Source organism: Taudactylus pleione, unplaced genomic scaffold (assembly GCF_031769625.1).
Source record: "Taudactylus pleione unplaced genomic scaffold, aTauple2 ptg000296l, whole genome shotgun sequence".
Lineage (NCBI taxonomy): Eukaryota > Metazoa > Chordata > Amphibia > Anura > Myobatrachidae > Taudactylus > Taudactylus pleione.
In genome coordinates, this window is record NW_028284698.1 from 2,450,721 (window position 1) to 2,464,305 (window position 13,585).

Below are 13,585 nucleotides of genomic sequence, written 5' to 3' on the forward strand. Positions count from 1 at the left end.
CAGAGGCTGTCAGAACAACTTCTCCCTGTCATTTGAAGTGACTCCGAAATGTAGAGTATGCAAAACAACAAAACAAAATACAAAAAAATGTGAAGTACTGATAAATCAGAGTGGCTATATCCCACTTGTGTTATGGAAGAATGAAAGAGGGGATAATAATCCTATAATCCAGAATATTCACCAAGCAGGAAGAAGAGGGTCTTGCCACCACTATTCTTATATTTATATGCAAGCGCATCGAATACTCACTTAGAGAATATGTGGGAAGTGTATATAATGGTTTCTTCACTTTGCAAGTATTTCACCGTGTGAAACTCAAGTTTATTATTAGATGAAAACATCCCAAACTCACATAATAAATGGTTGGGATCCACACATAAAGGTTTCTTTATACTTGCTGGTCTCCGTCAGTTATCTCACACAAGCAATGGTAAAAATTCAAAAAAATGGTTAAAAACCACTAAGCACAATCAAAAATAATGTCAATATAGGTGTTCACAAGTCCAAAGTCAATAGGCAAATGGAGGAAAAACATAAATATGCAATATATCTAATTGCAGGTAAAAAGGTCTGGATAAGAACCATTGCATACCTCCAAATTGAGTCCAGGCCTTTGTAATCATCCTAAGGATGCTCACAGATCTCAGCACCAACGCCGTTTCAATCCTTAATGGATCTTCATCAAGGTAGTATTACGTGATATTGTCCACATCCATCCAGTGGAAGGCCCAGAACAGGCTCCCTGAGTCAAAGTTCTGCCCGGCGCACTCTGCCGTGAGGTCCGACCAGAACACCAACCAATCCATTAGGCATTTCAAAAACAGGAGGGGGGTAATGGGAAGGATTCTGCACAGGATATAATATCACGATGAAAAATAATGAATGAGATTATGAATCTTCTTTGTAATGTATGATTTGTTGGTGGTGTTCCCTGGAGTCAATGAAATAGCTGCATATATACAAAAATTCCATGCACAGGCAAGTAAAGCAGACTCCTTTTTGGGCACTCTTATAGTTCAATATTACATATGAAATGGTGATCATATTAAAACATCATATTTATTAGTATACTAATTAAAAAAAAAATTATGAAAGATATGAAAAATTAATATATTTTTTCAAAAAGATTATCTGTTTGTTAGATGGTCAAAAGTCAGCCATCAATAACAGTAGATTAGGCAAAAATATTAAATAGGTGATCCTCAATTGTAGTATCCCACAGGAATTATCATTATTATTATTGTATGGGAAAAATCACAGGCAGACATCAAATATATAGAATTCCACAGTGAAATTATCACAATTGTATGAACACAGTAACAACATCCATAAATTGATCTGTATAGGTTAGATACTTATATATGTTTCTTCACAAAAAAAAACAAACAACAAAAAAAAAAACTTAGGCCCTCATTCAGAGCCGTACGCTCTGAGCAGAGCGCACGCTCTGAATGAGGGTCGCCCTCCATAATTATGGAGCGTCCTCCTGGACGCTCGTATAGCTGTGGGTCACCACCCACAGCCTATACGAGCATGCAGTTTGATGGCCACGATGGTCTTGACCATCGCGACCATCGCCACTGCGAGCCGGAGCCTGCGGTTGAGTTTTTCAACCGCAAGGCCCGGAGTGATTTTGGCTCTATCAGAGCCAAAATCACTCCCACTGACATCACTAGTGATGTCAGTGGGCCGGCTTCTGACGGTAGGCGTTCCCTTGGGAACGCCCCCGTCTGGGAGGCACGCCCCCGGCACGCCCACCAAAGGGGGCGTGCTGTCAATCACCATCGACAGCACGCCCCCTTTGACCAGACACAACGAGCGAAGGAAAGTCCTTCGCTCGTCGCGTCTGGCGCATGCGCACGACGGAGCTCCCGCCGTCGTGCGCAGTGCACAACATCGACCCACTTGCGAGCGGACAGCCGCTTGCGAGTGGGTCTGAATCAGGCCCTTAGATCACAATAGCAACCTACCAGATCATGAACCAAAAGTAATTTTATATAGGTTCCGTATTTTTATCTGTTCTTTATGCAAAAAGACATCATTAGATATTAGTAAACAGAAGAGTAGTAGCTCCGGCATCAGTTAAATTAGACCATATTATGCATTATATGGTTAATAAGTACAGTGACTCAGGCAACAATCCTGTGATCATATTATGCATTTAATTTGCATTGTGATCATTTCACTGTAGAATTCTATTTATTTTATGTGGTCTGCCGGTGATTAGAAGTAATTGTTCCCGCATACTGTATTTAATCATTCCTGGGAGATGCTACAATTGAGGATATTTTATAATAATTTTTCATATATTTTTTTTAAATGAGTATACTAATAATAATAATGATGTTTTAACATGATCACCATTTCATACGTAATATTGAACTAAAAAGTGTGACCCAAAAAAGAGTCGGCTTTACTTGCCTGAGAAAGGAATTTTTGTATATATGGGACTCAATTAGGCATCCCAGACCAATTGCCACACCTCTGAAGTTTTCATTAAAATCCATCCAGTGGAAAGCCCAGAATAGGCTCCCCGGGTCAAAGTTCTGCCCAGCGTACACCAACGAGCGGGCCGAACGGGAACTCAACCCCCTAGTATGTCTTCTGAGATCCAATGTTACCACTCTGAAGTTTTTGTCCAAATCCATCCAGTGGAAGGCTCAGCACAGGCTCCCCGGGTCAAAGTTCTGCCCAGCGTACACCAACGGGATGTTCGACCTGGACCCTAACCCCTTAAAACCTGGCCAGGATCCACCTTACGTTGATTTCATCCCAATCAGTGAAGGGTTGTCTGAATGCATACCGGGACAAACAAACAAACAAACAGACCAATTAATTTTATATATAAGATTTGTTGTTCCGCCGCGTTGTCGCCATGTGGCCTAATAGCTTACTTTTTCAATACTAAATAACTATGTAAGATTTGCCAGCTTTACCTCGAGAGCTGTGGAAGGTAGTGGATACATTATAATATAGATTGTTTAATAAAAAATATATTAATAAGTGTTTAAGTTGCCCATAGAAACCAATTAGCTGCTGGCTGTCATTTTAGAGAAGGATAGCTAGAAGCGTATTATTGGTTTGGGGTGATTTATCCACTTTCTCTCTTTAGAATGTTTGATACATCTCCCCCATAAGGTAAATGTAATTCATTTTATGGATGAAAAGCCAGGTCTAAATAGACCAGCACTTTTATATCCCATCGTTTTCACAGAATTTTTGGTGGCAGGATTATGGTTTAAAAACCCAATAGACTTCACCAGCTGTCTACAAAACAGCATAAAATCCGATGCTTAGTTTACACCAAGTGTTTTGGCACCCAAACCGCCACTATGTCCATCTGTTTCGAAACGCTGGCCATCCTGCCACTAAATTTACCCCTAAATCTAATAAAAAAAAAAAATTTAAATTGTATACAATGTCTGTGTCACACCATGATTGAGTCAGTGTTGTCCCCAGGATCAATTTCACAGATGCTCCACCTGGCTTCTTTACATGACCATTCACAACTAATGGAGCATACACACGGTCAGATTTGTCAGATGAACGACTGAACGATTGAACGATTTGAATGATTTGAATGATTTTACCAAAGTTTTGAACGATTTGAACGATTGTTGACTGCATTAAAATGAATGGAATCGTCCAAGTCTGACTGCAAACCCATCAGATGTCAGATATCGTTATCGTTATCTGACAAACGGGAACGCGCATCATTGATCGTCCATCGTTCAGGCATGTCAGATATGAACGATTTTCCTTCAGATATGACCGACTGAATGATTTTTAAATCGTTATCGTTCATATCTGAAGGAAAAATCTGATCGCGTGTATGCACCATAAGAATAGAGCAACACAAATATCTTTCGGGAAAACATAGATCACCTAAAGTGCAATTTTGCCATTTAATTTTCCTAGTGTTGTTTTAAAAGGGATGTAGTTACGATCCCAGCGGTCGGGATGCCGGCGCTCGGAATACCAGCACCAGAATCCCAACGATAAGTATTAGGGTTACATTGCACCATCGTATGTCGCATAGTGCAGTGTATCATTACAACGGTTGCCGCATCGTTGGGTCGTATGGTGTGTACAGCCATGGCCAAAACTTGAGAATGACACAAGTATTGGTTTGCTGCTTCAGTGTTTTTAGACCTTTTTGTCAGATGTTACTATGGTATACTGAAGTAAAATTACAAGCATTTCATAAGTGTCAAAGGCAGTAAAGCATCCTGAGACCATTCATGTGTGGGGTTGCTTCTCAGCCAAGGGAGTGGGATTACTCACAATTTTGCCTAAGAACACAGCCATGAATAAAGAATGGTACCAAAACATCCTCCAAGAGCAACTTCTCCCAACCATCCAAGAAGAGTTGGTTGACGAACAATGCATTTTCTAGCATGATGGAGCACCCTGCCATAAGGCAAAAATTATAACCAAGTGACTCGAGGAACAAAACATTTACATTTTCAGTCCATGGCCAGGAAACTCCCCAGACCTTAATCCCATTTAGAATTTGTGGTCAATCCTCAAGAGGTGGGTGGACAAACAAAAACCCACAAATTCTGACAAACTCCAAGCATTGATTAGGCAAGAATGGGAGGTCATCAGTCAGTATGTGGCGCAGAAGTTGATTGACAGCATGCCAGGGCGAATTGCAGAAGTCTTGAAAAAGAAGGGTCAATACTGCAAATATTGACTCTTTGCATAAACTTAATGTAATTGTCAATAAAAGCCTTTCACACTTATGAAATGCTTATAATTTTACTTCAGTATACCATAGTAACATCTGACAAAAACATCTAAAAACACTGAAGCAGAAAACTTTGTGAATACCAATACTTGTGTCATTCTCAAAACTTTTGGCCATGGCTGTACACTACTTAAGTCGTTTGCCTAGCCATAAAGACTTTATTTTAAATAAATAAATAAGGTAAGGAGACAATTACACTGAATTAGCATATTTGCTCTGAAGGTATGCTTAGCTGGCGATACAATGACTAACTACAAAGCAGTGTAAACATTTGAATATATTCAAGCTAATACATTTGTTGGACATTATAAACTAAGTGACATTTGTCCATTTCCCCCAAAAACACATATACTGAGTAGTTATACCCAAACATGGCAGGATACACTTATATGACACATCACTAGTTGGTGTGTTACAAATAACTGAGGGTTACAGGTCTTGTACTTGAGTAAATAGAATAATTTAAAATTAAAAAGTGCATTAAAAAATAGACATAAAAATGACTGTGTAAGACCTAAGTTGGTTGTTGTTTATTATATGGTTCTGATATTGTACCTTTTGATGTCATTAAAAACTTTTATTACAAATAAAAAAACAAGAAAAATTAGTTAAATACTAAGATTTCAGTTCTTGCAACATATATAGTAGTCAAACCAAATGACTTTAAAACAATAAATTAGATACATTTAAGAGGACGAAAACTTACATTGATTGTAACTATCGCAAACTTTTGCAAAATCCGTTTCTTTTAATGAAATAAATGCCACATCACTTTATCTATTTACAATATATACAGAAGTTCCAGTACCTGGATTCTTACAGTTTATCATGAACCATATCATAAAAGCTCAAACTGAAAACAACCATCTACAGATCTATAAACCATAAAGTCAGCAACCTATTCCTAATTAAAATTCCTCAAAAGGGCCTATAATATGTCAAGGCTAAATTGCTATGTTTCTATTGCTCTCTTCCATTGGTTTAAACATAAATAATTCTATTAATACCAGGAATGTTTTTAAATAGGCTTTTAAAAAGGAATAGAAATGATTCAAAACATATTGGGGCTAATTCTGAGCAAAGCAAAAACAAAAAAACATGTAACTTTGTATCTGGAACAAACCATGGTGCAATGCAAGGGGTGCATGCAGGGTAAATACTAGTTGCTTTTGAATGCAGCCCACAAATGCTGGACAGTCAATTTGATTTAACCACCTGTGCTCAACCATGGATATCTCTAAAACCGGAACTGTTGGGATGCCTTGAGGACCGCGTTTGGGAACCTCTGCTGTAGCAAGTAGCACGGTGCCTTAAGGCTCATACACACTTAACGATAAGCTCCATGAGCGATATCGTTAAGTGTTTCCCCTACACTGCCGGGCTCAATGTCGTTAACGACATTGAGCATACACACTGAACAATATGATTAACGATATTGTTGTGTGATGGCCCCCCTCCCTCATCTCCATACTTGCAGAACCTGATGATATTGTCAGTACGGGCGATGAAAGACAACGTTAACGATCTGCGGGAGCGTGCATCGTTAACGATGTCGTGCATACACAATGGACGATATTGAACGCGAAGAACGATAACGTTCAAATCGTCCAACTTAACAGCTGGAGTGTCAAGGTTAGCCAACACTGGTGTATAGTGTGTCTAGCTTATTGCCCACCCCTAGTCAATACAGTATAGAGAACTCCTGCTCAGGTGCTCCCCCATCATTATCACCTTTTCTTTATTTTACCAATCGGTCTACTAAACCATACTGATGCTCAATATTCCATAGGAACAGATATTTTTGTTTTCAGTCAGCTACCTGCTGATACATACCCATGTGCCTAATTTATTATCTTCTTCATTTTTTTTTTTATACAAATCATTTAGATTTTTAAATTTTCTTTGACCTTCTTGTGATCATTTTTATTAGCATTTTTTATTTATTACTTTTAATTTACCCACTTGTTTTGTACTGTTTCTACAAACAAGTGTTTGCACATCTATTTTTCAATATTAAACTAACAGAAGTGGAAAGGACCTTTTGCCACGTGTCACTGAGCAGGACAATAGATTGATGTTGGCGGATCACCATATGGGGTGATGGCGCCCACAATGCAAGCTCCAGCTACTCAGACCCTTTTACACACTGTATAGAGAACACTCACCCCATCCTACGGTAGCAATTACACTCAGGAAACACTGCATCCAGCATCTGGAGTCTAGTCACTCCCATGTGCCATTAGCGTTTTTCCTATTCACTCCAATGTGTTAACAATGTGAGCACTAAGTACAACGAGGCCCATTTTCTAGCGGTAAAAGCACCAGTGGTCAAAGCGCATGTAACACCATTAAAAGTTAGGAAAGCCCATGTGTCAGGCAACTGACACAACGCACTCCTGAATTGTCACGTTCTATTTTTCATGCATAAAACAAGTTATATGATACATTCTATAACTAATTGATAGGATATCACAGGTAGAATTGGAATTTATGGGGGGGATTTCAATTAAGGATAAACCTAGATACACACCATGGACTTTGCGCTTTTTGGACCACTCATATTTTTGTGTATTTGTTAAGGATTAGTGCTCCAGAGTGTGAACTAGGCTGCAGACCGGGGGCGCAGGTGGCTGTAATACATATTTACTAGGTACACACCATATGACAGTGACGAGTGATGTGCAGTTACATCGCATCTGCCAAACACACAGCACGATCTGCCGTACGATGGCGAAATGTATTGTCACATACTGCATGTAACTATACCACGGCCTTCATTGCATCTTCCAATCTGCTGTCCTGCACAGCAGTTCGGACAATGCAATAAACAATGGCCGGGAACGATGGTTCGAACAAACACACTATATGATGTGTTTAATATATCGTTCCTATCTGCATTGGGGTAATATATTGTACAATACCTGGTGTTATGTTGTTTAGTCTGTAACCAGCATATGTACCCTGCCATGTCGCTGACGATCCCAGCACCGACATATCAGGCGGTCCGTACGCACTGGGCAATCCAGAGAATGACCGCTCGATATGCCCACCGCCACACATAGTGCTGCATGGGATCGTTAGCCGCATCTCCTGATCTTACATGCTGCACATAAGATCAGACGATGAGGCTGACTACCCCACGGGAGCGCGTACTACACGATGCAGTGCATACACACTACACATTTTTTACGATTTGACATTCAGATGTGTGTTGGAATCGGTCATATCGTTAAAGATATCGTATAGTGTGTACCCTAATGGTGCGTACACACTAGATGATATGTTCCCTGAGCTATATCGTCTATAGAGTCCCCGGCAGGGTGTGCTCAATGTTGGTCATGACATAGAGCACACCCGCTGAACGATATCATTAACGATATCGTTCAGCGCCGGGCTCTCTCCCTCATTCCATAACATGCAGCAACCTGACGACATCGTCAGGTTGGCCTGCATGTTAACCCGATGAACGATGATGACGAACGACCCGCGCGTCGTCATCGTTTTTGTGTTAAAAATGGACGATAAAGTGGACGACTGAACGATATCGTTATCGGTCAGTCATCCACTTTAATTGCCCAGTGTGTACGCACCTTAACGGTTGCACTTACCATCTACATTGACGTCTTCTGCCGGAGCCCTCTGACCCCACATCTCGCCATATGGGTCATCGTTATTCCACAGGGGCAGATAGTGCTTTCTTCCCCCGCAGAGGGGCAGCTCAGGGCCCAAGGGACCATGGCTGGGGTCCTCCCCGATCCCATCAGCGCCCATCTCCAGCTCCTCCACGCACACCAGGCCGCTGGCCAACTTCCTCTCCTGGTAGCGGTAGGAGCAGCGGGTGACGGCGGCCAGGGAGCCGCAGCGCAGGCGGTTACTGTGCACTAGGTGGCTGAGCTCCGGGGACAGCAGCCAGGTGTCCCGCTCCGTCCCATCCGACAGGGTGATGTCGTAGTAATAGGAAGCCTGAGAGCATTCCCCGAGGTACCGCTGAACGGCCAGCACGGACACCGGCGCCGGCTCCCGGAGCACAAGCCTCAGGCTCGGGCTGGCTCGCAGACTCTGGAGAGTGCGTCGGAGCCAGGAGGACGCGGCCTGCTCTGCGGTCGGGCTGGGAGCTCGCTTACTAGAGGGCGCGGGATTCCCTTCATCAAACTCAGCCAGCTGCGCCTGCATGTCCCGCTGCAGTACACCGATAGGCCCCACTAGCTGCCTGCTCTCTGCATGCCCGGTGACGTCGTGCCGCGGTTACCGCTCATTTCCAAACGGCACATAAAGCCCGAGCAGATGGAGATGTCTCAGGGGATCCACCCACATGCAGGCAAATGGCATGTCTTATACATGTATCTGTCATATGCATCTCCTATGTCATATGTTATGTTCTCATGTCCGGCCTCAGCAGCAGAGCTGCACCCTAGGGGAACATTACAAAATAAATACATAATATTACATAAGGAAATACGTCGCTGTTAGAGAAGGGGCACATTCAGAGATATGTGGGGCAGGCAGAGAATACATTAGTGTCCCTCATAGAGCCGTATTCAATTAGAACGGCTCCGCGATACTTTTTCGCCTCCCAGACTTTTCACCTACATCGCGTCTTGTGTAGGCGGAAAAGTATCGCTGCCGTCCCCGCTTTACCCCGTATTGAATATGGAAGTACGCGAAAACGGGACCTGGCGAAACTTGAACAGGCGGAAAGTACTGTCAGATTTGGGGAAATCAGCCTGACACCCCCCAAAAGATGCTCTGACATGGGGGTTCCCTATGGTACCCCCCGATTTGGCTTGCTGAAGGTATTTGGTGTTTTTAAACGGGCTCAATAGCTGATAAATAGCGTTTTTCTATATGTGGTGCAGAATAGTTTTCAGGAGTATTTTTTCCAGAAAATAAGTTATCCCAGCAAATTTGGGGTACTTGAAAATGGGGGTCAGCATATTTAAAAGTAGCTAAAGTTAAGTTGGAAAAAATTGTGAAAAATCCACCTGCCGCAAGCACCTGCAATCAAAAAAACACTTGAGGCATACTTGGGGACCCCCCCCGGAGTCAAGTTCGCTATTTTTCAACTTTGTCCCCCAACATTTATTTTTTACGCACCCAAATTCAAAGTAATTTTTTGTGGTGTCCTTAAGGGTTTTTTTTTATTTTTTTTGACACAGTTTACCTTTGGGGGACAGTCTGAAGGCTGCACGGGGGTTCCCGCAACGTTGCACCCCAAAACCCCAATTCTGCACTTTTGAGCGCCTGGTATTCATAGGCGAAACTTTTTTCGCCTATTACACTGCATTGAGGCGGAAAGTCTTCCAAATTGAATACTTAGTAAGACCAAAACAGGCGAAAATGACGTCATTGGCAAAAAGTTTTCGCCAAAAACACGCGAAAATGGCTTTTTCGCTTCAAATTGAATACGGCCCATAGCAGCTGTACCCCAGGTAAAGTGAGTGTACATACATTTTACCAGATTTTACAAGAAGGCTCTGAAACAACCCAAAAAATTCTGTTTAGATGTCATGATTCCTCAAAGTTTTTTTTTCACTTCTGATCAAACAGCCCGTATTCAATTAGCTGCAATCAGTTGTACTTTCCGCCACGTTCGCCTGCTTGCAACGCGAATTCGCGGCTTGCGCGTCCCCGCGTTTCGCCCTATTCAATTGCAAGACAGGTGAAAACGCAAATAGGCGAAAGCATAACAGACGGAAAGTACTGAATAGAATGAGGGAATCAGTCTGTACCCCAAAATAAGACGCCCTGACACTGGAAATCATTACATATGTGTACTATTAGCCCTAATAAATGTACTTTGTGTCCTTAAATTGTGTTAAAAGCTTTCTAGAAGCTTTTTTTATAAAAGTGATGAAGAATGATAGAAAACAGTAATTTTGGGTATAAATAGTCCAGTCAAATTTGGGGTACTTGAAAATGGGTGCTAGCATATTTTTGTGTCTCTAAAAAATCCACCTGCTGCATGCACCTGCAATCCTAAAAACACCTGGTCCATCCAAACAGCCCCCAAAGAAACCTATTTTGCTATTTTTTATCCTTTTCCCCCCACTTTTTTCATTTTCACCCCAAAAACATTTATTTTTTGGGGTGTTTTGAAGTATTTTTTTTGCCTGATTTGTCCTTTGGGGGAGGGGGGTTCCAAAGGGTTCTGAATTCCCCACATTTGCACCCCAAAATAGAGATTTTGCACTTTTTTCCGCCTGCCATTCATTGGAGAAACTTTTCCACCTGTTACAGTGCATGGAGTTTCGGCATACTGGAATTGAATTTGGAGATAAGACACAAACAGACGAAAAGCGACAATAGGCAAAACTTTTTTGCGGATTACGACTTTTTGCGTTTAATTGAATCCAGCCCTTAATTTGAATGGGGATTAGTACAGTAATTAATGGAAAACATATTCTAATGAACAGCATACAATGCAGAAAGCATTCTAGGGACCACTGTGCAATGTTGACAACAGGACCAGATTAACCATGGGGCAGGTGGGACTACAACTCTAGGCCCTCACATAAAAATCAGCTTTTCATCATGATGTAGGGACGGACATCGAAACCTGATGGTTAGCAACTATCAATGTTTCCGATTTAATGGAAGTACTTTTTCCATCGAATATCGTAAATTCGATGGTTGCCAGCCAACGGATGCAGCTTTCCAATGCTCTTCCGATGGCTGGCTGTGGAAGGGGAGCACACAACCCTGCTCTGCATAGCAGGGTAACAGGTGTGCAGCAGGAAAATAGAGACCATGCACATGCGCATGGCATCTATTCTCTGTATAGGGGAGCCTGGGGGCAGCCCAGCATCTCGGAGATTGGACACGCCCCCACAGTGACATGGGCGGGGGGCCTCGAGGCTATTCGATGCCGGGCTTCTGAGGTCCATCCCTATCATGATGGTGACCAGCTGTCAGGGACTTGCATGCAGGGGAGGTGGAGATATTTGAGATTTGATATAAAAATGATTAGAATAATACAAATAAGAAATTTATAACATAAACATTTTTGTTTATTGTAATCATTTTTATAGTTAGCACTCACCAGCTTTGTGGAGCTCCCTGGGACTGCAGGGAGATGAGAAATGAGGCAGCAACAGCACAGCCTCACTTCTGTATAGTCAGACACTGCATAGCTGGGCATACTGCATGTGGTGGGGCCACACCACAGGCAGTAAGCTGCACAGAAAGAGAGTTAGAGGCATGCCACTGAGTAGGGGAGCATGCCTTGAGCACTGATGGACACCTTGGATGTGTCATGTGACCAGGAAGTGCACTGCATTATTTAGATATTGGAGCTCAGTCAGCAGCAGCAGTAGAAGACACAGTGATGCAGGTAGAAGAATCAATGGACACTGAATCTTAGTGAAGTAAGGGGAGAGTTACAGTGAGTATGAGGTGAGACAGGCTACCAGCACTCAGACCCATTTCCATGTGTGCCTCCCCAGCCATTGACCTCACTGCACGTCACTGCCAGCTGCCCACATGGTTGGCCACAAACCATAAGTATTAAAGTTGTATTTCTATTTTCAGCGAAAAATGATGCAAGTTTTGTTTTCGATATTTAGGGAAACATTGTGGCTGATAGTGTAGGGTGTGTACATGTCCACATGGCACTGGCTACATCCACACAGAACTGGTAACAACTCCACATCTCACAATAGGCCCTTGATCATTTGCAGCCCCTGGCACATGTGGCACTTAGTCCGGCCTTGGTTGACCCTATTGGGAAGAGGACTATACAGTGCAGGCTCCAAATAGGGAAGGGCATTAGAAACAATTGATGTGCCATAGAAATAGTTTTTGCATTGGAAACAAGCATGGTATGGCAGTAACTATTGCATACTTGTTTCCAATAACCATGCAATGTTAATTAACATTGCCTCCACCACAGCACCTTTGCGCATGTGCAAATTTCCAGCCTCCAAGTGCACATGCGCACCAAATAAAATATGGTTAAACCATTGATTGGTTAACTTGTGATGGCATGTTGCTATACCGGTATTGCTGCCACTATGCGATGGTCATCCTTACTCCCAACCTCTGATGGTTAGAAAATGCAAATTGTCAATCTCACTGATCCACCAGAGCATGCCACTTTAGATTAAGCCCAGCTGACATCAATGCTTTTCCCCATTCAAAATCAGTAGAGTTGGGAGATATGCAGACAGAACTATGGTGGGTTAACAATGCAGAACACAGATTTTTGGTGTGCTTTACAATACACACCTCAGATCTGTGGTGACAGTATAATGTAGTCGGTTGGTTTAATGGTTAGCATTACTGCCTCACAGCACTGAGGTCTTGGGTTCAAATCCCACCACCAGCCATAACTTGATAGAGTTTGTATATTCTCAACGTGCTTGTGTTGGTTTCCTCCAGGTACTCTGGTTTCCTCTCACAATCCAAATATATTCTGGTAGGTTATTTGGCTCCTGACAAAATTAACCATATTGTGCATGTACACTTGTACATGTGGTAGGAAATATAGATTGGCTAGAACCAAGGTACATGCACAAGTTGTACTATGTTAATGGAAGGAAGATGACTAGAGGTAGAAAAAAAAACCTCTCTCTCTTTCGTACATCCTATCAGCTGTAGGAAGAATCTTCCATCATGAAGAAAATATTTACATGTAAGAATGAGTTCCAAAAGTTGGCATTGTTATGCATGATATTGTGGGGTATTTTTTTAAAAACAATTCTCATGGTTGTGAGGCCCATGCTGTGAGGAATAAACGTATATAGGTTCCTCACATCCATGGTACATAATATAGCATTTGGTGGAGTAGGGCCCAATTGTTTGAATTATTGCAAAAAACTGGTGGTAAGTAACTTTGAT

At 42.2% G+C, this 13,585-nt stretch overlaps 1 protein-coding gene across 1 annotated transcript in view; it reads right to left on the reverse strand.

Moving 5' to 3' along the window:
* RADX (RPA1 related single stranded DNA binding protein, X-linked) overlaps positions 1–9,085 on the reverse strand; it is a 51,951-nt gene extending 42,866 nt beyond the window's left edge. The window contains exon 1 of the mRNA XM_088482800.1: positions 8,359–9,085. Coding sequence (XP_088338926.1) covers positions 8,359–8,923 — 565 coding nt within the window. The 5' untranslated portion in view covers positions 8,924–9,085. The remainder of the gene's footprint in view (positions 1–8,358) is intronic.
* Between the last annotated feature and the right edge of the window lie 4,500 nt (positions 9,086–13,585).